Source organism: Micromesistius poutassou (genome assembly GCF_964030765.1).
Source record: "Micromesistius poutassou genome assembly, chromosome: 11".
Taxonomy (NCBI): domain Eukaryota; kingdom Metazoa; phylum Chordata; class Actinopteri; order Gadiformes; family Gadidae; genus Micromesistius; species Micromesistius poutassou.
Window position 1 is genome coordinate 6707673 of NC_140281.1, and position 26003 is coordinate 6733675.

The 26003-nt window shown below is 43.8% G+C and overlaps 1 protein-coding gene across 2 annotated transcripts in view; it reads right to left on the minus strand.

Moving 5' to 3' along the window:
* The window catches only part of acvr2ba (activin A receptor type 2Ba), a 43522-nt gene that overhangs the window by 2375 nt on the left and 15144 nt on the right, over positions 1–26003 (minus strand). For both annotated transcript variants that reach the window (XM_084475629.1, XM_084475630.1), the window contains exons 2-7: positions 16238–16445; positions 3768–3874; positions 3079–3227; positions 1819–1962; positions 1455–1598; positions 431–579 (exon numbers count right to left, since the gene is read on the minus strand). In XM_084475629.1, the coding sequence (XP_084331755.1) occupies positions 431–579; positions 1455–1598; positions 1819–1962; positions 3079–3227; positions 3768–3874; positions 16238–16445 (901 nt within the window). The remainder of the gene's footprint in view (positions 1–430; positions 580–1454; positions 1599–1818; positions 1963–3078; positions 3228–3767; positions 3875–16237; positions 16446–26003) is intronic.

Sequence of the window (26003 nt, forward strand, 5' to 3'; positions counted from 1 at the left end):
TACTTCCGAACACACATGTGGGGCGGCATGTGGCTGAAGAGGGAGAGCAGGTAGGCTGGTAACCGGAAAGTCACTACTTCGATCCCCGGCTCCTCCTAGCTGAGTGTGGAGGTGTCCCTGAGCGAGACGCCTCACCCTGACTGCTCCTGACCAGCTGGCTGTCGCCCTGCGTGGCTGACTCTGCCGTCGGTGTGTGAATGTGTGCATGAATGGGTGCATGAATGGGTGCATGAATGGGTGCATGAATGGGTGCATGTTAGGAAATATTGTAAAGCTCTTTGAGTGGTCACTGGTTAGAAAAGCGCTATATAAATGGTGTCTATTGACCATTTACATACACACGTGCACGCGCCCGAGAGTACCACTACAAGCACACTAGTGATGCATAGGTGTTTTTGTCATGTTCTGTTGAGAGAGGGGCGAGAGACACCTGTGGGCGATGGCAGGTTTGGGTCCCTCTCCCTTGAAGCGGGGGATGTCCTCGTGGAGGTAGGCCAGGCCCCGGGCCATGCACTCCGCTATGTGACAGAGGTCGCTCCAAGTAAGGACGTTCCCCTTCAGGTAGTCAGACAGAGAGCCCTACACACACACACACACACACACACAACTTTTGATGAGTTGAGGCAAGGAGGGAGGAAGAGCATGTGTTTAACAGACAATTCCGGTATTTTTAACATTGAGCCCCCTTTCTGGTTAGTCTAGGATGAAATAGAGTGGTTGACACCGACATGTTGACTATTGGTCCTGTTTCAGGTATTTGGCTCATTAAGAATCGCCCTGCCTGCTTCAGAATAGCTGGCTACGGGCATTCACAAACCTGTCCTTAAAACAACCCTAAACGAACGTCTTCAGAAATGTACTCACCGAGTGGTTAGTGGTGTTTGTTGATGTTCCAAATCAAGTATCGTAGTGAAATACAGTTTCTGTCATGTTTTATTTGGCATTTTTAAATCCATTGATTTCTGTTGGAAGACTCATTGCACGTTGACCGGAAACGGAAAGAGGGGCTGGTTGTAGTCTTTTCGCTCGGTCTAGCCCTACTGTTGATAAAGAGAACCGAGCGAAAAGACTACAACCAAACATAACCAGCCCCATTTCTGTTTCCGGTTACGGTCCGGTTTCCGTTTCAATGGGATTTACAAAATGCCAAATAAAAAATGACAGAAACTGTATTTCACTATGATCTTTGATTTGGAACATCAACGAACACCACTAACACAAACTAACGTTTAGGGTTGTTTTAAGGACAGGTTTGTGAATGCCCATAGCCAGCCATTCTGAAGCAAGCAGGGGCGATGATGTCAAAATGTCGGTGTCAACCACTCTATTTCATCCTAGACAAAACAGAAAGGGGGCTCAATGTTAAAAATACCGGAATTGTCATTTAATGCCAATAAAGTATGTTGAACTTTGAATTACATTTGAAGTAAAGGCAGTGAACACAACATGCTCACCCTCTCGTGGAACTCTGTGATGAGCCACAGCTCGCTGTCCAGGCTGGTGGTGCGGCGCTCCGCTCCGATGTAGCGTAGAAGGTTCTCGTGTCTGATTCCCGGCGTGGAGTAAATGTCCCGCTCACTCTCCCAGGAATATTTATCCTGGAGAGAGCGAGAGCGAGAGAGAGGGAGAGAGAGACAGAGAGAGAGAGAGAGAGAAAGAGAGAGAGAAAGGGAGTGTAAGTACAAACAGCAGTTGCTGGTTCCTTCCATCAGTAACAATGACTGACTGGCACTCGTCTCTTTTATCCAAGTCTTCTAAAAATGCAAATCTTGATCTGAAAGTGCTCTCACACACACATTAGCTTTCAGTCACACACACCTGCATGGGGAACACCTTGACGGCCACATATTCGTTCATCATCTGGGCCTTCCACACACAGCCAAAACGCCCCCTGGCTTTGATCTCCAGCAACTGCAGGGGTTTGAGCCCCACCAGAGGGGAGGAGGGCCCTGGCCCTGGGTCCTACAGCGAGAAGTGTTGTGGAGAGAGAGAACACATGAGCGAGAGAATTATCCATCCATCAGAAAGAGATCAGACTGATGCAATTCCTGGTAAGATGAGCACAGAATCATAAGTGTGTGCTGATATGACTTGCAAAAATGGGTATACTATATTGTAGTCTACTCTTTTCTAGTCTACTCTATGCTATTGTTCTATAATTTTGTTGTCTTTTTTTACTATGCTCTATTCTACACTACTGTGTTCAAGTCAACTCTGTTCCACTGTATTCTTCTAGCCTACTTGCATGTAGTCCAGTCATTTCTAATGTATTATCGTCCATTTTTTTTTCCAACGCAATCTATAATGTTTTTCAGTATTATTCTCTGAATAGCTGAATTGTCTAAACGATCTACCGGTCAAAATGCCACAGCAGTGTTTGTAATTTATATTTTTCTATTGACAGCAGGCACGCTCAGTTTGAAATGCTGAAATTAATTTCAGGTTTGGCTTGGTAGTTTGATTCTTCAGCCACTCCTAGGAAAACCTTGTAATCCAAGACATTGCTGCTCTTAACTGCTAACAAGGAGGGTGTCACCTTGTAAAGCCTGCTTTGAGTATGAGTGCAATTGACTGAGGAGGATTCATTTGAAAGTGATTGGAGTGCCTATAGGGGCTAGAGAAGTGCTATATAAATGCTGCCCATGTTTTAATGGTGGCTTGAAATGCCATCCGAAATTGAACTGGATTGCTCCTAAACTGCAGTGTCAACTGCTCAACACAAGAGGGAGCAGAGACACAATCTCGGTTTGTTTCACAATTGATGCATGCATTTACAATGTTGCATACATGAGCAATGCCTATGTACAGTTTGTCTGTCTGAAAAATGATGTATGTATCTTTGTGTGTTCCTATATTTATGCATGTGTGTACATATGTGTGCGGTATTTGTATGCGTGTATCTACGTGTGCGGTTTGTTGTGTGTGCGTGTATCCCTGTGTATGTATGTATGTACCTGTGTTTGTAAGTCTGCATACCTGTATCTTTATGTGTGGGTGTGTATGTGCATGTGTATGTGTGGTTGTGTGTGCGTGTGTATGTGCACGTGTATGTGTGGCTGTGTATGTGCATGCCCTGACCTCGATGATGTCCACGTGTCCGTACGGGGGCTTGCGGTGGCGGTACATCCAGAGGGCGGAGAGCAGCAGTAGGGACAGCATGGTGATGGGCAGAAGACAGTACACACTCACACTGAGCACACTGGAGCTGTGCTGAGGGGCTTGGATGACTGAGAAAGACACACACACACACACACACACACACACACACACACACACACACACACACACACACACACACACACACACACACACACACACACACACAATTGCTTTGTTACAACAGCCCAGCAGCAGTGGAAAACACAGGATAAAATACAATAAAAATACAAAGTACTACTGAAAACAAAAGTAGATGCTAAAGTAAGTGCTTAAGTAAAGGCAAACAGAAGAAACAGGGCAAACAAAACAGACGGTATGAATGACATAGATTAGAAATTATAATATGTAAACTGTCAATTATGAAGTGGCAGAGTACCACAGTCAAATTTGGTGTTCATATCAACAAATAAGTCACCCACACACATGCTCACACAAAACACACACATGTGCAAACAGAGAGATGGTTTATAAGTGAAGCCAAAAACAGAATCAATAATCATGTTTATATTCAACAAATAAACACACATAGGTAATACCGACACACATCTCCCATCACTATGCTAACAGAAGATATCACGTAACAATGCATAACAGACACACACACTCACTTGGTCCGTTGATGTCGGGCAGGTGTGTGAAGCGCTCGTTGCAGAAGTTTTCCTCACAGCAGCAGAAGAAGACCTGAGGACTTTCCTCCGTCGCAACACACTCCTGGCTGAGAGAGACATAGAGACAAAGACATTAAACTATTGTTTGAAAAAAAAAAAAAAATTATATATATATATATATATATAGAGAGAGAGAGAGAGAGAGAGAGAGAGAGAGAGAGAGAGAGAGAGAGAGAGAGAGAGAGAGAGAGAGAGAGAGAGAGAGAGAGAGAGAGAGAGAGAGAGAGAGAGAGAGAGAGAGAGAGATTACACTCCTGTCAGAGAGAGGAGAGTGAGAGAGAGATTGGATTTTTCAATTAACTTTATTGACATTATATAATATGTCATAATATGTAAAATATGTCTTTAAACACCAATTCACCGTCAATTACATTGCAAATTACTTTTCCATGGCACCAATCTCGGGTAAAAGTCTCCAAATTGTCCATAGCTTTATATACACATTAACACCAGTCTTGATACTGCATGGTGACCTGGTTTATTTTCCACTTTGTTGTTCCTACTAAGAGAGATTGAGATTCATTCATTTGGCGGCTCCCTAAATTAAGTAGTTGCCATTTTATTTGACTATTTTTCCCATACCCTGCTCCAATTTGTCACAGAAAACTTTCCAACCCAACTTTCCAACCCAACGCTCCAGAGACACCCAGAACTTTGCAAATGAGATGGACATTATCCACTTTTGGGAGCAAAGTGATCGCTGCTTTCTGACAGGAAAGTGGTAAAACCCCCTCAGACAGGCCTTCATTGAAGACTTCTAAAATATGTCTCTTAAAACATCCCAAAAGACTTTATACAACTCCACAGTCAAGCCACTCTGCAGTGCAGAGTGGAGCTCTGGGAGGTCTAAAGGTCTTTCAAGCAGCAAGTTTAATTCACTTGACACCTTAGGTAATTCTTCACAAAAGGCTTGAAGAAGTTCTTCATATTTTGTATATTCACTGCTATACAACGCAGAATAAAACTGTACAGCACACCTTCGGATCTGACTGGAATCAGGGATTCCCCGACCTGTGTCTGATAGGAGAGAGTGAATGGATTTGTTCCGTCCATTCTTCTTCTCCAGACTGAAAAAGAAACTCAAAGGCACATCCATTTTTGTTTCAATACCAGCCAGTTTCATGGTCGGGTTGTAGTGTGCACAAACAACAATGATTACAAGCTAAAATGACGGCACTCAAAACTGTGATCGTGGCTCAAAACGGGAACTATTTGTGTTTCCGGACAGGTGTGCGGACAGGAGGAGAATATTTCAAGCAGAGCTGTAAAAAAATGGACAGTGAACCGAGCACAGGTGGTATGTGGTGATGTTCTTAGCAATGAATCCATGAACCATTGCGAAATCCGAAATACAGAAGCAGGATGCATGCTGAGCCACACCTGAGACTGAAGCTGACCTTGATTGATCCAGACATCACAGCACTGTGTTCGCAGAGGCAGGCGCACCCTTCTTATTAGGCTTATGGGAGTTCAGTTATCAACATTCTGGAGTACTTTTAATATCGTTAGTATTTAGCCTAACATTTTTTTCAAACAGGTTGTTCATATACAATCGTTCTTAATGTTCTCACTTGCTGTGTGTGTCTTTGGGTGTGTGTGTGTGTGTGTGTGTGTGTGTGTGTGTGTGTGTGTGTGTGTGTGTGTGAATGAAAACAGTTATTTTTAATGTTGTCCTTTGCCACTTGCTCTGTGTATGTGTGTGTGTGTGTCTGTTCTACACAATATGAAGTAGGAACAAAACTTTTGAAAATGAAAGACACACTTCACTGCTAGTATTAGCCGTTTTCAGACATGTCCTCTGCATTTTTATATCAGGCGATTTGACCCTGAGGGTGATTCAGACTTCATGCTTTGTATCCGGATATTGGTGTTGTTCAGACTTCAGTAGAATCGCCGGGTGCTTTAGGGGGGTGGGCTTGCAAGGGGCGGGATATGACATAAGAACTTATGCTGCGTTCCACTGTCCACCCAAACCAATGGAACGCGGGACTTATCCTGCCTCAAACTAAGAAAAGTGCACTGGAATGCCAGTCGAAGTGGAACCTCCTACCAGGGAACTCGGGGAGCTCCACCTACCCCGACTTCACCAAGATAAGTCGGAGAATAATGGCGGCGCCCATGGAGTCACACGTCGTGAGAGATAAAACTTCAACAAATAGGCTATAAACTTTACTTCTCTGCGTGTAGGGTTGTTTTTCAACACACAATTTTAACACAACTTGTTTTTCATATTATGGCGTGAAATTATGTCGTTATTATCTGTTAGCATGAAGATATATATACGGTAAAAGCTTAGCACGGCGGTCGTCCATGTTTTCTGTTTACATTCGACTTCAATTGCCTGCAACGTAGGAGCTAGTTCACATCAGGTAGGATGGGCACTGGAACGCACCATTAGGCCCTGTCTACACGGCTACGATTCTTGTGTAAGTCTTGCATGTTTGGGCCGACCGTCCAGAAGGACACAGAGTTTTTGGTGCCTGCAAACGCACTCTTTTGAATGTTATATTTCAGTCTAATTTGTTTTTGTTTGAATTGATTTTTATTATTTTTGTAGCTTTAAATACAGCCCCTTGGTAAATATAATTGCTAACTGTACATGAAGTATTTTTGCTCAATCTACAAGGTTTAACAACTGCTGTTGTTGTTCTTTGTGGTTTCTTCTTCTTCGACTGTATGTTTGTATAAAGCTTGCAGGCTTGATGCCATGGACCTATAATGAATTTTTTGAAACATGTTGAAACATGGCGCCCATTCATTCCTATGGAAACTGCTTAGTTGCGCAAGGCAACATCAAGGACAGAATTGCTTCCGCATCATGGGAGCCTAGCCACGCCCTAGTGCATGACGTTACAGATGTAGAAATATTCTCGTTCTCTAGTATTGTTAGCATTGTAGCATCATAAGCGAGAGGTATGAGCGAGCACAGTCGCATTGTTTACCGACCATGGAAGTGGTCGGTAACTAACCCCCCGATTATTCACTATATGTGATACTATACATGCACTGAGCCCTCTCGGAGGCCCGGCTCAAACAACATTTGTTTCACTATGACTCCTTTCAGCTGCCCACCCCTCCTTCTCTGGCTAATAAAACGCTTGAGGTGGCGTTTTGAAAAGAGAAAACTTACATTTTAATAGTACATGGTCCAAAGATAATTATAAGCCTTTGATTGATATCCAGAGAAAATTTGCGGAGACACAATCCTGTGCCCCACTTGTATTAGAGTGAACAGGGATATCTACTTCCGGGCCCCATGATTTGAGGGACCCGTCCACAGCTCGCTCATTTCGGAGGGGTGGGTGGTGGGGGGGGGAGATTGTTTTCATAGCTGTGGATATGGCCTACCAAGAGATGGGATAAGTACGGCCGCTGTCACTGTAGTTTGTTTTGGTTTGACCACAGACAGCATGGAGGCAGAACGGGCAGAACTCATTGCGATCATCTTTAATGTTGCTGCAACGATGCATCATATATTCTGTTGCATCCACAACATCCGAATGCGTCGCGAACGACTGCGTTACCAGAGAAATTAGTGGTTTTGCTGTTTAACCTGCATCGATTGCAGGGAAGGATCTGGGAAGGCCGGGACCCTATAATGTTCAGCTAACTGTTGTAAATAATAACAATAAAAAAAACATTTTATATATATGCGTGCAGCTGCGATAAATCTTATTTTATCATTCAGCAAAAAAAAGGCAACTTTTGACCTTCAGCACTATTTTCCTTAACCTGTACACCTCCCGATCAGTGAAAACAGAGTCATCTATGTTTCCCACATGAAACCTACCATGTGTAGTGTAAACAAGCCATTTTATCAGAGAAATAATTGTACATTTTTTAACTTTTTGTTTCTTGCAAAAACTATTTAATCGTTTTGGCTGAGCATGCCCTCTTGACTACAATTTTTTTTAATATCAAACATCACTGATGTCTGAGTCATACTCCTCACTATCACTAGCATCTGACTGTAATGCCACTTTCTGGCATTGGTCATTTGTATGTTGTTCCTCTTTGTTTTATGTTTATGAGTTGTCCAAGCCTCGTTCATCACACTGCAGTTTTTGCCTCCTGTGTGTTATCCTCACACACACCTGCCTTTGTTCGTTTCTCACACAGAGCACTGCTCACTTATGTCTGCTCCTCACACAGCACTGTTCATTCTGTCTGATCCTCACACAGCACTGCTCACTTCTGTCTGATCCTCACACAGCACTGTTCATTCTGTCTGATCCTCACACAGCACTGTTCACTTCTGTCTGATCCTCACACAGCACTGTTCACTTCTGTCTGATCCTCACACAGCACTGTTCACTTCTGTCTGTCTCAGTGATTGAAGCTACCTTGGACTTTTCTTTCCTGCCCATCCTTCCTCTGTCCACCAATGTTTGTGCTATAGCTGCAGCTTTACCAGCCTTTCGCTGACCACTAGTTCCCACTCCTGGGTCGTCATCAGTCCCTTGGCCCCTCTTATTAGGACATGCTGCAATCACACGCCCCTCTTCTCCAACCAAAGCACTTCATGGTCTCTGATTTTGCATACAGTACATAATCATAATCATCCACTTTAACGTGAAATCTAATATTGAACTCTGAATTCCTACTATTAAGACTATACAATCGAGTCGACACAGTCTATGGGACACAACATGTAGTGCAGCACTTCACGGCTATTACTGACCCATTTGGTCAATGAGAAGCCCCCTTGTGCACATGCCTCTCTGAGGCCACTGATAAGCTTGATAGCTTCTTCCACTGTGGCTGTAGACATGAGGCAGTCGTTGACATAGAAGTTGTTCCTGATTGTCTGAGTTACTTCTCTGTCATACCTGTAGCTGTTGTCTTCTGCAGTTTGCCTTAAAGCAAAATGAGCAATGCTAGGAGAAGACACAGCACCAAAGAGGTGGACATTCATCCTGTAGGACTCCAAGGGTTTGTTGGTGTCTCCTCCTGGCCACCATAGAAATCTGAGGAAGTCCCTGTGAGGTTCTTGGACTTGCACTCTGTAGAACATTGACTCAATGTCTGCCATGAAGGCAATCTGTTCTTGACGGAACCGGAGGAGGACTCCTATGAGGGTGTTGTTAGATTGGGTCCTTGGAGGAGTTCCTGGTTTAGAGAGGTACCTTTAAAAGATGCAGCATCGAACACAACTCTTAGTTTACCCTTCTGTTGATGGTAAACACCATGGTGAGGTCTGTGCCATACCTGTCCTCCTTACAATCAAGCTGACAGGTCTGTGCCATACCTGTCATCTTTACAATCAAGCTGTTCCAGTGGCACCTTTTCTGCATAACCCTTTTCTAGCACATCAGTCATGAACCTTTTATACTCCATGGCGTATCCCGCATCCCTGTTAAACTTCCTGAGGAGATTTAGAGTGCGTTGTTGGGCCACTGCATAATCTGTCTGGCATAACTGTGTCTTTGTTGCGAAAAGGTAAAGGCAGCTGGTAGTGTCCATTTTTGAGAACAAAGGAATTACGTGCCATCATCATGAACCTTTTATCCTCATCCGATGTTTCTTCCTTTTCGTCATACTCCTTTTCGCAGAAGTCATGGTTATATTGCGTAAGGAGAAGATCCTTGAGATTGGAGACTGATATTCGATTGGCTAACACCATGCTGGGTCCAAGTTCCACAGCAGAGCAAGAAGAGAGTGGACCATTTACCACCCATCCAAACAGTGTCTTGACTGCATATGGGCCATTGCCTTTGCTATTTATTATTTCCCAGGGTTCCATTGCCTTAGGAACATCGATCCCAATCAGCAGTTCGATATCTGCATCGATTTCATCCAGCCGTATCCGACTCAGGTAAGGCCATCTTTCGAGATCCTTTTTGGTGGGTATATTTTCTTTGGACACAGGAATCTTGGCCTGCGTGTAAACCTTTGGTAGATCAAGATATGTGCTACCATCCAAGTGACTTATTTCCAATTCTGATATCTCAGAAGTCCAAACAGGCCTTTCCTGACCCATGGTTCTTAGGAGAATTGTTATTTTGCGTGCCTTTGGACTCAGCTGCCTCATTAGATTCTCGGTGCAAAATGACGCTGAGCTGCCAGGATCAAGGAAAGAGTTGATTGAGATGAACTTATTTCCTTTGTCAACCTTGATTTTGACAGGAACAATGGCTAGTGCAAGGTTCTTACCGGCCCCAGTTGCTTCACCTGCTGATACAAGGGCACTGTTGACCGATGTTTTTCTTTCAGATGGGCTGGACGTTGTCTGATGTTCCAGGTTTGTGTTTTCAATGTTCTCTATATGCAGTATGGTTTGGTGAGTCTTTTGACACTTGTCACGTGAGCCGTCTCCTGCAGTTCTTGCTCATATGACCTCTTAGCAGACATCCAAAACAATAGCCATTTATTTTCAGAAAGTCTACCTTTTCTTTGTGTGGATGGGCTTTAAACTTTGTGCAATTGATGAGTGCATGCAATGGCTTTGCAGAAATTGCATGAAGAAGCAGGATTGATACATTGAAGCTGTTGCTTAAAGGTCCAACTTGGTGTATTTGAAGGTACAGTGCTGTCTTCGTCATTAGATGGTTCCACTATGGTTGCAAAACTGCTGCCTTTGTTCTTGGGTGACTTGAGAATAACTGCTTGGTTCCTTGTAACTATCCTCCTGATTGGGGATATACAAGACCACAACCCCCCTAACAGTGGATCCAGGAGTATTTTTGCTTGCCTTTCCATGAATTCCACCAGGTGATGGAATCTAGCTCTGGCTTTTGTTCTCTGTAAAGTGTCATAGGCAGTCGTTCGCCATCTTTCTCGCAGCTTGTAGGGAAGTTTGGAAATGATCAACCTTAAATTTGATGGCATATCGAGCTCTTCCATGTACTGTAAGCTTCTCATTGCATTACAGCATCCTTTTAGGTACAGCGCATAGGCATGGAGCCCTTTTCCATCATCAGCTCTGACTGCTGTCCAATTTAAAGCCTTCTCCAATTAGTCGTTGGTTATTTTAATTTCATCCCCAAAGTGCTCCTCTAGTAGCCGCTTGGCTTCAACATATCCATTAGTGAACGGGGACGGGTGTTGCAAATAAGCACTATGATATAGTGATGGGAATTTCAGCTCTTTTTAGTGAGCCGGATCTCTTGGAACGGCTCACCAACAAGAGCCGGCTCTTTCAGCTCCCAAACGGCTCTTCATATTACCGCTTACTGTATACCTTTTATAATGGTGCCATGCCGTAATTCCGACGCTCATTTTGACACGTGCGCGCATGTTGACCTTTGTGTTCTCACACTGATCAAAATGCATCCAAATGCTGCTTATTTTCCTTGTCTCATTCATCTTGTACTCACACGCTCGCACTCTCACACGCTCACACACTCGAAATCCCCCGCCCCTCGCTGGTTGTTCTCGTGATTGGTTGCTGGCTGCCATGCATACACCGTGACACGGATAGCACGCGTAGAATGAATGCATGTAGCACCCGTAGCGTGGGAGAACAAAAAAGACAACAGTTCACGTTCGGGAGCCGACTCCCATCGTTCACTTAAAAGAGCCGGCTCTTTGAGCCGACTCGTTCGCGAACGACCCATCACTACTATGATACTTGCATTGGATAGCTGTTCTCAGTTTGTCTATGTACACTGTATCTGTCCCTATCAAATAAACCATAAATAAATAATGTCATTTATACAACGCAACACAGTATCCCTTTACACTGCTTGCATCCACAGATTGCCAGGTATTTAATTATTTTTTCCATTTTAAACCACCATTATCTTCTTCTTTGTACATCCCGACATCATGTTGTCAGTGTTGTGTACGGGTTCATTCATGGACTTAGTCATGTAGGCTACTCACGACCGGTCCAAGCCGTCCGCAGTGTTTGTCCTCTTTGTCCTGGCAGAGTTTCTTGACGTGATGTAGTGACGTGATGTAGTGGCGTGATGTAGTGACGTGATGTAGTGACGTGATGTAGTGGCGTGATGTAGTGACGTGATGTAGTGGCCTTTTGGCCGAGATTAGAGGCCACTATAGGAGTGGGGTAGACGACGCGCAATCCAAAACCAGCAATCGCTGAATCCAAGTTTAAACAAAAGTGCTTTATTAAATAAAGCTTCAAACAAAAATGATTTGTCTTAATGATAATACTTTAAACAAACATTTGCGGTCAAAAAACTGTCCCGCTTCCCCGTCTCACTCTCCTTTGTGTCACATATTCCCGCAGGTGTATTAAATCCCTTCATTAGATGATTAAAGTAAATAATAGAACTGACCTGCAGGGGGAGCCAGACAGAGTACAAACTCAATTTAACCAAAGATATCAATTATTATTATTTCCATTCCATTCTTGCTGTATTTCCATTATGGCTCCAACACAACATGTCTCAGCAAGGGCGATGTACACCTGCACTTTCTTTATGGGAGAGAGTATCTTTCTGTGTCTGGACAGTTATTTTTTTAGAATCTGTTTGAGTTATTTTCATCAGAATATATATATACTTTCAATGATGACGGAGATGAGTAAATTGTAGATGTCTACAGAGATTAGGAAATTCTATGGCATAGTCCCAGGAAATAGTTCGTTTGGTAACTCAAACCTATCCTGATCATTACCTCATCATCTGATAGAACACATCTACCTTTGTTTGTTTGTTTGTTTGTTATACAGGTTATACAGGTGTATTTTTGTTTATTTTATCTTTGTGTGTTTGTGTGTGTGGAGAGCAAGAGAGAGAGAGAGAGAGAGAGAGAGAGAGAGAGAGAGAGAGAGAGAGAGAGAGAGAGAGAGAGAGAGAGAGAGAGAGAGAGAGAGAGAGAGAGGAGACAGATAAAGAAGAATATAGCACACGTCAAGGCCAGCAAGAACAAATATTAATAGACAAAAATGAGAACCATGGACATGAAAAAGAGAGAGAAGGTAAGCGAGAGAGAAGGAGATGCAGAGAGATGGAAAGAGAGAGGGAGAGAGAGATACAAAATAAGGTAAAGGAGTGAGAGAGAAAGAGAGAGAGAGAAATAGCAAAAGAGATGAATGCACTTTCCATGCGTCATCGTCAACAGCTAATGGCGGTCCCCGTCTCCTGGGACAGACACCATCTAGTCCATCGCTGTGAATGTAACCCGATAACGCACATCACTGTCACTATGGTGACCACGGCGATGATGGTTTTGATGATGACCATAGCGACCATAGCGATATTCTATAATAAAAGATACATGGTTTAAGTGAATGTGGGCTACGCAATACCAGGACCACAGTCATAATATAAACAGAGTTGTCAATCATCTTGCTAGTTTACTCTTCCTAGGCAGCTGTGAGGTGTCTGACACCTGTAAATATACCAGAGGCCAACATATACCTGCTATATCCTGCATGTTACACCTTGGAAACTATTGCCAGGAAGCATCAACATGTCGGCCTTGTTGGAGACGTTGGCTTAGAACACAACTCACAAAGTCTGATTCTCCACAGTGCTTCTTTTCCACAAACAACAGTTCCGTTAAGTTATGCTCCCGTTGCCAAGGACGCAAGGAAAGAAAGAATGTGTCCTTGGACAAAATGAAGGCCAAATACAATTTAAAAAATTCTAAACCAGACAGATGCTGGATTCATGGTAGACACCTGTTTCACCCCCCTCTCTCTCTCGTCTTTTTTGTTGTTGTTGTTTTTAAGTGTTCTGAGACCATTTTGATGGTGAGACTGCACTTTAAATAATAAATTGATTGACTGAATTGATTGATTGATTGTTTTCCTCATCACTCTTGGGATGTTTGCGTCGAAAAGAGCAAAAAGAAAATAGCAAAAGTATAACAGTAAAAGTAAACCGATTATTGGACACCAACATTAACTTCTTCCCTTTTAAAGGGTTAAAATTTTTTATTATTACTATACAGAAGGGATTTAAATGTCTTGTCTATCATAGAACTACAACTCCAACATCCAAAAACGAAAAATGGAACAAGACACGCATGAAAATGGGCTACAGGTTATGGAATTATATTTTTGTACTTATTTTGAACTTGAATCCATGTTCTCACGACCGTTCTGGCACCACAAGTATGGGGGTAAAAGGCATGATGATGGACCGGCGAGATTTGAACGCCGGTCGCTGGTGTTCGGGTCTTATAATAATCCACTACGCCACCGCCGCTACCTCACAGCGGTCGAGAACATATGCAATACATTTCTTACATAGGGTGTACTTAAAGTGAATTCCCTGAATTATAGAACAAGGCAGGTTGGACGTTGCTCATGTATTTTGAAATCAGCATCACTCTATTGGGATTAATGGCGAACAATTCATCATTTGGCATAGTTATTTTATAGACTAAATGCAGAATCCTTTCACCTATACGAATTTACACGATCAAATTTACACTATTTTTTTGCCAACACGCCTCCCTAGCCAGTATGTGCAATTGTGTTGCCCCTAGCTGTTATCAGATTTTTGAACTCCTAGGTGTTAATTATAACAATCTGTTCCTCTTGAGTGAATTGGACTGCTCTTGCTCTATCCATTTTGTAAAGGTGAGTAAAATGACGTGATAAACGCCCCTTTCACGTGAACGCGTGTTGAACCTAAAGAGGAAAACCTGGCTCGACTAATCGAATCCTAATTGAGTGTCGTAGTACCATTTAACTCTGATCGCGAGTTGCGTCTCTGTCGATCCACGTTTTCCCAAGAAAGCCTGGGTATGTTCAGCGAGGTTCGTAGTAGACCCCACTGGGCAAGTCACGCGACATTTTCAGACTCTCAAAATGAGCCCGCGGCGCTCACAGCATCCGCGGTTTGCAGACCCGTCAACCGACAGGACAGGACTGTTGTCACGGCAATGGTGAGGACAGCCTGTCACCTCCAGGAGACACAAACGGGCCAAACTGTCGCCCTCTTGTTTCTGGACGGGGAACGGAGAGTGGTATTTGTGGGCTGGTGTGTGTGTGTGTGTGTGTGTGTGTGTGTGTGTGTGTGTGTGTGTGTGTGTGTGTGTGTGTGTGTGTGTGCAACTCTGTAGATGCACACAGATTCATGAAGAGGTTGCATTAGTGCTTGTGTGTGTGTTTTTTATGTGAATGTTTGTGTGTCTGTGTGTATGTAAGTGCTTGTGTGTCTGGGCTCGTTTGCATGTGTGCATGTGCGTGTATTGTGTAAATATGAACGTGTGTGTATGCATGTGTGTGTCTATGTGTTTGTATTACAGTTTTTCACAATTGTTTAAACACATTAATTGGAACGTCAGACACAATGTGCACAACCTGAAACTCATGTACCAACTGCAAGACCAATTCTGCTGAACTCCAAGCACATTTTCTGCTTTAGACTCATATTCCCATTCCAAACTACACATTTTTCACAACACTACACACAATTCTCTATATCTTGCACACTCTTCCTGAATTCCCTCTCTTGGTGTTCACACAGAACACACTGCCAATCACATTTCTAAACTCCAAAGGCTGATAATGGTGATGATGATGATGATGATGATGTTGATGATGATGAACATTGTTATTCACATTATGGTTATCATTTTTTAGGATTTTATCCATCTTATGGTGGAAATGTACTGGATATAAGTATTGACCCTTATGGGTATGTGTACGTGTATGTATTTATGTAGGTAAGTGTATGCATGTATATGCAAACACACTGTATGTATGACATTTCTTTGTTACTCATCAAAAATGTGAGAAGGGGGGGCTTGATATAAGCTGAAACTTCTGCCCTACCCTTTGGTTACGACCAATAAAAATGCATTCATTCGTTCATTCATTCATTCATTCAGATATTTTGTTTACAGTATAGCCTATTTTCTGTTATCTCTTTCATTTCATCCCGTTTTCATCCTGTTTGCTGTGATTTACAGTAGACTGCACATTTTGGGTACAAATACAGTATTCGTTGTTACTGTAAAGTATTGTGTGTTGTTTTCTATTTCAGTGTTGTTTTCTTGCAAAAGCATGAAAGCAAAACATGCAAAAGCATAATTCTACTGATGAAGAATTCATATAGTGTTTTCCATTCATACTATAGTGTTTTCCATTCTGCACACCAGTGTTCAATGGGTGATTAGAAATGTCTACTCATATGATGTATGCATTTGTCATTTGAAAAGAAAATACCATTTAGTGAAGAGTTAACACTGTTTTGAGGGCAAAGTGTGCTTTTGCAAGAGAAGTGTAGGATTTTGCATTTTGTGTGTGTTTTGAGATTTGTGTTTAGGGTTTTGAGAAAGTGAGGTAGTCTATCAGGAAATGTGTTTAAGCAATTGTGAAAAACTGTATGTGCACATGCAAATTTGTTTGTGTGTGTATGTGTGTGTGTTTGTGCATGCCTGCCTCCTTGTCTACATGTGTGTGTATGTGTGTGTGTGTGTGTGTGTGTATAAATGACACGTGTGTGTGTGTGTGTGTGTGTGTGTGAGCAGCAGAAGGTGGTGCTTACCGGTCATAGCAGTTGAAGTCGTCCAGCCAGCAGCCCTTCTTCACCAGCTCCACGCTGCCCGAGGTGTTCCTCCAGGAGGCGTAGCAGTGGGAGCGCTTGTCCTTCTCCCCCTCACAGCGCTCCACGCCGCTCTGGTTCGTCTTCTCTATCTCGTAGTTCACGTTGTAGTACAGACACTCCCGCATGTCCACCTCCCCATGGCTCGGCCCTGCACGGGAGAAGAGATCGAGAGAGACAGAGAGAGAGAGACAGAGAAAGAGAGCCAGAGAGAGCCAGAGAGAGAGAGAGAGAGAGAGAGAGAGAGAGAGAGAGAGAGAGAGAGAGAGAGTGAACAAAATCAAACAATTAGCTCTTTTCAGGTCTTTCCCACAATGCATAGCAACCTCAAATTTTTTTTTTACAACTTGTACTGCTTTACTACTAGTGGTTCACCACCAACACACATTGAAACACACACACACCTACATAATTGTTGATCAGGTCCCTGATCGCACTGCCAACCAAAATAAGTCATTATGACTATATTGTATTTATAGTATTTAAGAGAACAAACAAAAACTGTATGTTCTTCCCAAGGAGGCTCACATCTCTCCTGGCTGCTGTGTGTAATATTTGGTAGCTTTTCCCTTTTTGTTATTTTGTTCCCCCTGGAGTTTCATGTTGCTGCTCAATATGCCTCCTTGACCAATTAGCGCCTTCCTAACACACCAAGTGCTGCAGACGGGAGCGTACCTATGTTCCCCGGGTCCTATGTTCCCCGGGTCCTATGTTCCCCGGTCGTGACTGTGTTTTTCGGAGGCAGAATCCGCAAAAAGTCCCGCCTCAAGCACTAGGATTAGACAGGCAGCCTGTCAGGCATACTCACACGCTGACTCCTAACCCTAACCATAACCATAACCCTCACCCTAACCATAACCCTAACCATAACCATAACCCTAACTATAACCATAACCCTAATATTCATGATTCTTCCGGATTCCGCCTACGGATAAGACATTCGCTCCCCGGTCACATACAAAGTGGGGAACATAGGACCCGGGGTACATAGGGATGACCCCCTGCAGACCATGGAGGTGTTCTCCTCAAATGTCTTCTAAGTGATGCTAGAGCTACGGCTAATTCCAGTACATATGCTAGAAAGGAAGGAACGCTTGACACCCGTGGGTGACGCCAACGTCAGCACCTGCCAGTCTTTACTCTAATACACCAAGAAGGGGCTCCTATCCCCACCCCAACCCATCTCCATTCCTACAAATTCAACAACCCTCATTGAGGCTCCTTAATCATTTAGTAGACTAAAGGCATATACATACACATAGAGGTAGCATGTAGTGGTTAGCTTCCAGAACGCCTACAAGTAGACTGTGTGAACTCAGAACATTTTGGCTGGGACTCAAACACCCTGCCATCAGCCATGTTTTTATTGTATATTTTTATACACATAACTATCCAACTTGACATAAACAGACGAGAAAAGACATGTGTGAAGACTAGCAAACATTTCTCCCATTCTCTTGTGTTGTTTTGCCACATTGGGGATGGATGTGATCACAACCATATCCTGCCCATGGCTCATATCCATCCACCCTTCTCTTCCTCTGTCTCCCTCTCTGTGGTTTCCTGAACTCCGCGGGCCAAAGGTTGTACAGTTGTGTGTCAGTTGATAGCATACCGCACTAGAGCTACCTTAATGGCTTAATACAATACAGGAGGACAGAGGTCACCGCCGAGAACCTTTTAGAAATCCAACAGTAGCTGTAATCCTTCAGAGTTTGTCCTTGAAGACATGACACGTGTCATGGAAGGGGGGCACCTTATTTCAGTCAACGTCAGTCGGCGGTTGCCACGAGAGAGAGCCCGCTGGCGCCGATGTGAAAGGTTTACTTTTCCAAAATGATAAAATAATAAAATACAAGCAAAACAAGTCTCTAGATGAACAGAGTATCATGTTTCTCCTGCTATGAGCTTGTATTCTTCCACTGTCCTGGCTTAGGGGACGAGGGGGGATGGTGGTGTCGGGCAGGGGGTTAACAACAGAAGTAGCGGAATTAAATTAGTACCGACACTACAATTCAGTACGATATAAAAACCATCAGCTGTCTGCGCTAATTAATCCAAGAACCACAGTATAATTATCGCCACAACCCAGTTTTGGATGTGGTGTGCGGGGAAGCGCAGGGTGGCATTTGGAAAAGCGCTCTGCTAGCCAAACTCTGGTGAGTCCTGGCAGCAGTGTGGTGAGGCAGTGCCTCTGCAGCCAGACACTCTGGACCCTGGCCAGCCATTGCTGGAAGTCTCCTTCCAAATTTTTTTAACTGAAAATGCATTAGGGCTGGTGAAACACAAGTGTGTGTGTGAAGCTATGAAAGAGCCCCCGATTAGCGCACAGCTTAGCAGAGCAGGAGCCAGAGAGAGAGGGAGAGAGGGCAAAAAGAGAGAGAGAGAGAGAGAGGGCAGAGAGAGAGAGAGGAAGAGAGGGAGAGAGGAATAGAGAGGGAGAGAGAGGAAGAGAGAGGAAGAGACAGGGGGAGAGGGGGATTGGAGAGAGGGAGAGAGGAGAGAGAGAGGAAAAGAGGGAGAAAAAGGGGGAGGGAAAGGGGGAGATAAAGAGAGAGAGTGCTAACCACCCGCTACAGAAACAAACGGCTGTGGTTTGTTCAAGTCAAGGCTGAATTACCAAACAGCCTGTTTCATTTATTGAAGAAAATGCTCATAATTAAGTCAATAACTGGAAATATTAGCATACAATTATGCTTTAAGGCAGTGAGATCGTTCCTTAAAATGAACCATGAGAAAATACAGCTTTCGTGGTCAGGGATTGCAAATATTTATTTTGCAACCTGAATTATAAAGTATACATATACTTATAATACTTATTTCAATGGGATTATGCCTGGAATTCAGACAGTATATATACTTTGATAAAATTTTGAGATACATCATTAACAATTCTTACGATGATTGTGAGGTATTACGTTTCAATGGCGCCCAGCCCCAGATAAGCTAACAGCTATCAGTAGTGGAGGTGAATGTGGGGGATCTGGTGATGTTAGACCAGGGCCAGAGGACTGTCCAGGTCTAGAAAGGTCTGTATGAGAGACATCATCATCATCTTCATCAGTAGACAAGAGAGAGCGAGCAAGCTCCACCACACACAACTCAAGTAAGTGGAACAATATGTTAATGTAAACCTGAGTGCTGCATTTAAATAATCATAAATGATAATCATGAATGCACCATGCTCATTTGTGTGTGTGTGTGTGTGTGTGTGTGTGTGTGTCTTAAGCACACAGAGAGCACAAGTGGGTACCCTGCTGTGCCTCCAAACCTGCACTCAAACCTGCACACTCTCTCTCTCTCTCTCTCTCTCTCTCTCTCTCTCTCTCTCTCTCTCTCTCTCTCTCTCTTCTTTAATCACTTTGTTTTTCCCTCTCTTGAGAATAAAGCTCTTCAGGTCGCGAGATACGGAGGGATGGAGAGAAAAAAAGAATAAATCAGAGCTAGTAGGCTGAACGCATGATGACTGCGGTATTCTTTGACACTACACACACACACACACACAGGAAGTGATAAAAGAGCCTAGGACACAGGAAGCAATGGCTGTCAGATGTGACCATTAACCTCTGGGTAGAATGAGGTCATCATCAGAACAGTAAAGGGACCTTTAAAACACAACCAACACACTAGTGCACGCCCGCACAGACGCAAACTCAGACACAAATACACACCCACACAGAAAAAAAAACATTTACACAAACAATAGCTAGTGCTTGTGGTCATTCAAACATCGGTACGAGGCCGTGGGCCGAGTGCCTAAGATAATCACAGGCGGGCTGATGTTCAGTAGAACAACACAACTTCCCTTTATATAACAGTTTTTAACTTTTAACTTTTTAACTTATAAAACGCCATTTATAAGTTAACAGTAATAAGTTCTTCTTAGAGTTCTTAGAGTAGGTCCGGCAGGGATCGCATCGGGTCAACAGTATTATGTACGTCCACCCATCACCCCGTCGATAGATCCTTTCAGCAGGTTCCACTCGAGAAGTGAGTTATCATTTGTTGCTGTAGCCTTTGGTTGGCGGTGTATCAGGGAATGACTTCAGTAGTTTGGCTAGCACAACTCTGAAGGGAACCAGTTTATTTATTGTACTGGTGTTCTTCGGCGTGTAATAGTCTTGCATCCTTTACAGCAAAGGAGTTTTCATGAGTGTAGCCACTGACCTCTGGGCTTTGTTGTTCAGTAGTGGTACAATAGCCCTTAGCCCCTGACGGGTGTGGTCTTTGAACATCATTCCAATATCATTTGGGGCTAGGCCGTTTGCTATCTTCCAAGTGTGGATGATGATGTAACGCTCACGGCGTCGCTGAAGAGAGAGTAGATCCAGTTTTTTCAGATGCTCCCAGTAGTTGAGCTCTCTTCAGGAGCTGAATCTTTGTGTGTAGTTATGTTGTGTTCTTTCGATAGCTTCAATGTCGGATATCTTTGACAGGTTCCAGACAGGACAGCAATACTCCAGCTTACTCCTTACCATTGTCTTGAAGAGGGTGAGAATCAGAAACTGTGATCCATCCCTAAAGACGCTGAGGACCCAGGCTTTCATAGTCCTTGCTGACAGCATATTCTGGATGTGTGGAGTCCAGGAGCAGTCATTTGATAGTAGGACTCCAAGGTCTAAGTTCCTCGACAGGAATGACTTGGCTGTAGTTGAGTATCTCAAACTTGTCCTCGTTAAGCTGCATGTTGTTCATTCCGGCCCGTCTTGTAACAGACTCTGAGTAGCAATATCAGCTATTTTCCCAATTAACTTTGTGTCATCTGCGAAGATATTTCCTAAAGATGACACAAGTATATCAAGTTGGTCATCGATGTACAGTATGAAGAGGATGGGGCCCAGTACTGTCCCTTGAGGGACACCACTGATGATGAGTTTGGAGGATGATTTCGTCCCCTCGACTACTATGGTCTGTAGCCTATCTTTTAGGAATTGTTCTAGCCATTGGAGCATTTTCCCCATAGCGTTTCACCTTGGCAAGAAGAATGTTCTGATCTACTTTGTCAAAAGCTTTCGCATAATCCAAATGGATAACATCTACTTCATCCCCATTGTTCAGGCTTTTGAGGATGTTGTCGACATGGTCCAGAAGTTGAGTGAGACAGCTTCGCTTTTTGTGGAACCCATGTTGGTTTGGGTAGAGGAATTAGTTTGATTCCATGTGAGAGACTATGCAGTTCCTGATAACTCTATCAAAGAGCTTTATCACGTGAGAAGTGATAGACACAGGGCGGTAGTTTGCTGCATTTGTGCGATCTCCCTTTTTGTACACTGGAGTGATATACTGCGTCTTCAGGCTGGGTGGTATGAGACCTGAGACAGAGGAGTCTTTCCAGAGCATATAAAGGGGATTGCAGAGGTTTTTCCTACAGCCAGTGAGTATCTTCACTGGTATATCCCCATCAGGTGTTGATGAGTAGGGGTCCAGTTCTTTGATGGCGTCTGCAATATCATCCGGGGTGAAAGTAATGTGATCCAACTCTCTGGTTGGCTTCGGGTTCAAGTTGGCGAGACATTCATCAACTTTTGCGGCAGCCGGGTCACTGAATACTTTCAGGTATTGTTGTTGGAGGACATTTGGGTCAGTGTGCAACCGGCCATCTCTAGCTCTGATAGGAGATGCGGTTGTCTTAACATTGGCAAAGCGCTTAGCATAGCTGTGAAAGTACCTTGAATTAGTCTTGATGGTACTTACAGCCCGAGCTTCTTTGAGGTTAAGTTGGTTGATAATGAGGTCTCATATCTCGTATGTGAGGAGATTTACTTCTTCAGTGAGCTTTGATATTTGGGGAGAGGTTGGGTTCTCCCGCTTAAGGGCACTTATATGTGCGTTCAGTTTTCTTCTCTTTTTTATTGTGTACATTTCACGCACGTGTCTGCTATGTCTTGTCGACGAGGTATGTCCTGCCGTTTCTTGGGGGTGGGGAGTTAAGGAGAGTGATCTGCAGCACAGTGAGACGGAACAATTCCAAAAAACACTGCCATCATCATCGTTTTTGCACAGCGAGGGTTGTCCAATCAACAGTTGCTAGTTGATTATTCATGGAATCGAAATCTGCTCTGTGATAGTGAACAGCTCGGAAGGAGTCAGGGTCAACCTTTTCACTGTCTTCTCGTTTGGGACTGAGTGGATTGTTTCCCAATAGCAGTTAGACTAGTCTGTGGTCAGATAACTGGGTATTGTAGACATTTGTCTTGATGACATCTTTGGGCTTGTTTGTGAAGACAAGATTGATGGTGTTTCCGTTGCTGGTTGGCTTAAGGATTGTCTGCGTTAGGAAATTTCGGTCCATAAAGTCGAGCAGGTCATTGGAGCTCTCGATATTCAATCTTGTTTGTCCAAGGGGGATGCTACAGTAGTCCCAATCAATATCGGGGATGTTGAAGTTCCCCATAACATAAATGTCTGGGGTTCTGTTGTCAGCAGACAATTGGTCCAACTTTTCCTGGAGTAGAGACAGGACCCTGCGAAAAGAGTCTGGAGGAGCGTCAGGGGGACGATAAATGATGATGACCAGAGTATCCATAGAGTTGATGTAGCAGTAGAGTAGGCTACGGAACTTGTCACTGTGGCTGAGTTCCTCTGATATTAGCAGAGATTTCTCGACATAGAGAGCACATCCACCTCCGGTCCTGATTGGGCGGTCAGCTCTGAAAATGTTGTAGTTGGTAATTGCAATCTGGGCATCACTGATGTACAGTTTCAGCCCAGATTCAGTTATTGCAAGGAAGAGAACTGGAGGACTCCCTTGATCGTCCAGTATTTGGTCGGCTATAAATGGAACCTTACATTTAACAGAGCTGGTGGCGGCTGGAGAAATGGACCTTGCATTTAGGAGCAAGATCCTTGATAGAAGGGGTAGCTGGGAACATCATTTTAGGTAGCAGCTGATGGTGGGGGAGTGGCATCTGGGCTTGAGGAGGCTGGCTGAACATCTGGGCGGGTCCTTGTGATGATGTTTGCCAGGATCTGGAACCCAGTTGTATCTGGTTCAACTGGACAGTCTCTTTGACCAGCAATGGTATCTGTTCTCGGAGGTCTGTTATCTTTGAGTCCATCTGGGAAATGATTCCTTCTTTGAGGTTTTCCAGAAGCCTTTCTAAAAAAGAGTTCTCTCTTTTGGTCTGGAAGATCTGCTTGTCTGTGACACTGTCATTCCGTCGCCTGGGGGAAGGTCTCTTGTTCTGCTCAGTAGTTGGAGGGTAAGGCTGAGTTCAGGCTACCTACGCTGTTGCGAGGGAGTGGTGGCCAGTTATGCTCGCTGCTGGAGAAATCAGGTTGCCTTTGTTGGTAGCTTTGCGAGTTACCATTCAACTGTGGATGTTTTGTCGGGACCACAGATTGTGATTTGTTTGTTCACTTAATCATACATTTGGCTCGACCAACACAAATAGTTCCGAAACTGGACTTGGACTGGACTGTTGCCAAACAACCAAAACAACACATTTTCAAGTGTGCTACATTGTGTAGGTCCACACATAACCAGTATGTTACCTGTATGTTTCTGTTCATTGTGCAATCGTTGAAATGAGTCAGTTGACAATTGCGATTCTGATGAATTATCAGCCTATGATCATTAATGTAGGCTAATTAATGGTTAATAGGAACTCTTAAGCAGAGTACTGTTATACTCAATGCCTCTTGTCCAATCAAATGACTCAAATGACTAATACAGTAAAGACTGTAAGACCAGGAATAACTAACAGTTGATGTATTAACTTAAAATAAATGAATATCTACTATATAGCCTTCTACGGCTCCACAGCATTGCGTAATTGCATGTTTCTGTACATGCCAATCATCAATTGGTGTTTGTGGTCAGCGGCAGTCTGTTTTAAGTGTGACCAGCTGTGTGCTAGGTTGCCAGGCTAGCCAACCAAGCACTTCTGCCTCCATAGCAACCAGAGCCAACAATGGTGTAATCCCAATAAGGAAGGGGTGGATGGGGGGACAGCAATTTGGTGGTACAAGTCTCCTGACTTTAACGACATAGGTGGACGGCCACATTCCTTCCTCCCAGTGATCCCAGTCAACTGATTTGCAGATCAAACAGCCACAGCAGGTGGCTATGGATGCCAGTGTTGGAAAGTAAGTAAGAAAATAATGCATTGCGAGGTAAAATACAGTAGAAATATAAAGGTAGTGTGATTGTAAAGAAAGCGTGATTTGGTGAACAAATAAAGTGTCCTACAAGACAAAATGTCAGAGTGAAATTAGTAGAGAGAGAGAGAGAGAGAGAGAGAGAGAGAGAGAGAGAGAGAGAGAGAGAGAGAGAGAGAGAGAGAGAGAGAGAGAGAGAGAGAGAGAGCCACACAGGCAGATTGAGAGGTAGAGGGACCAGGGGAGGGAGCGGGGGAGAGAGGAAGAATTTGGCAACGAGTGCTGTGGCAGATGTTCTGGGCAATCTGTGCATTAATTGTCGCTAAGCAACCACAAATGTAGGACTATGCGCGGCCCCCCTTTGCCCACTCAGGCACAAACTCACACAAAACAAACACACTGCGCTTCACACAGAACCACAACCAAATAAATTCCCATTGCAAATCAAACACGTGTGCCGCACAGACCACACACAAAAGGGAGCCACAACTTGACACCTCAACTTGAGATAACTATGAACCCGTGTCCAGAGAAATGCTCTGTTTTTATCATAGACCACTAAGTGTAGATTATAAACAAACTTTATGAATAGAGTCCACTTATGATATAATACAATACCATACAAAAGATTCAATCAGACATGGATAGAAAGGAATAGAATAGAACAGAATAGGAGAGCGAGGGAAATTTCATGTTGTGCAAATGTGATTACGGAAAGCTCATCAGTATTCGAGAACTCAACCTTGGTCTCCACGGCAATATGTGAGCCAATGGGCTCAACAGCTGTCAACCACACACACACACACACAGACACACACAATTCTAAGCAAGGTAGCGAGGTTTTTTCACAGGTTTTTCCTGACACAAGCCAGCCATGTGAACCCGGAACACTGTGACAAATCGCTCCCTCAAGGTAACATACAAGTGCTTTTCTCTGCCTGACAATACAAAACAATTATCATATGCACTAGCAATGATAATCACACCCAGGATTTATTATATATGTATATATATATATAGAGTCTAAAGCCTCAAAATCATGCATGCATGAGATATTGTGTCCATAGTCAAAAGTCCAGTCTGGAGAACCACCAGTCAAAGGGATAACCCCTCCCACACAAACACACACACGCACGCACACCTACACACACCAACCAGTGTGCAATAAGCTAAACAACGTGTGTGTCTGTATGTGTGTGTGTGCGTGTGCGTGTGTGTGCGTGGGCGTGCGTGTGCATGTGCGTGTGTGTATATGTGTGTGTGTTAGCCAAAGGCCACATCAGCATGAGTCGCCTGCAGCCGAGCTAGCCGATGACCCCTGAAGCAAGGCATTCTGGTCTTCGGAGTCTCCTCCTACACAATAAGGGGTTCCCCGGCCAGATGCCCGCCTCTCTCAATGAGTTTCTCTTAAGGGGCTTTCAGAAGATCCAGCCCGCACATGATCCCATTCAACACACAAGATAATCTGCCACACATGTGTGTGTGTGTGTGTTTGTGTATATGTGTGTGCACATTGTGCAGGGGTGTGTGTCTCTCTCTGCATAAATCTGCATGAGACCCTTAGCCTCCATGTGTGTGTGTCCATGTGAATCAAATAGTTTTAATGATA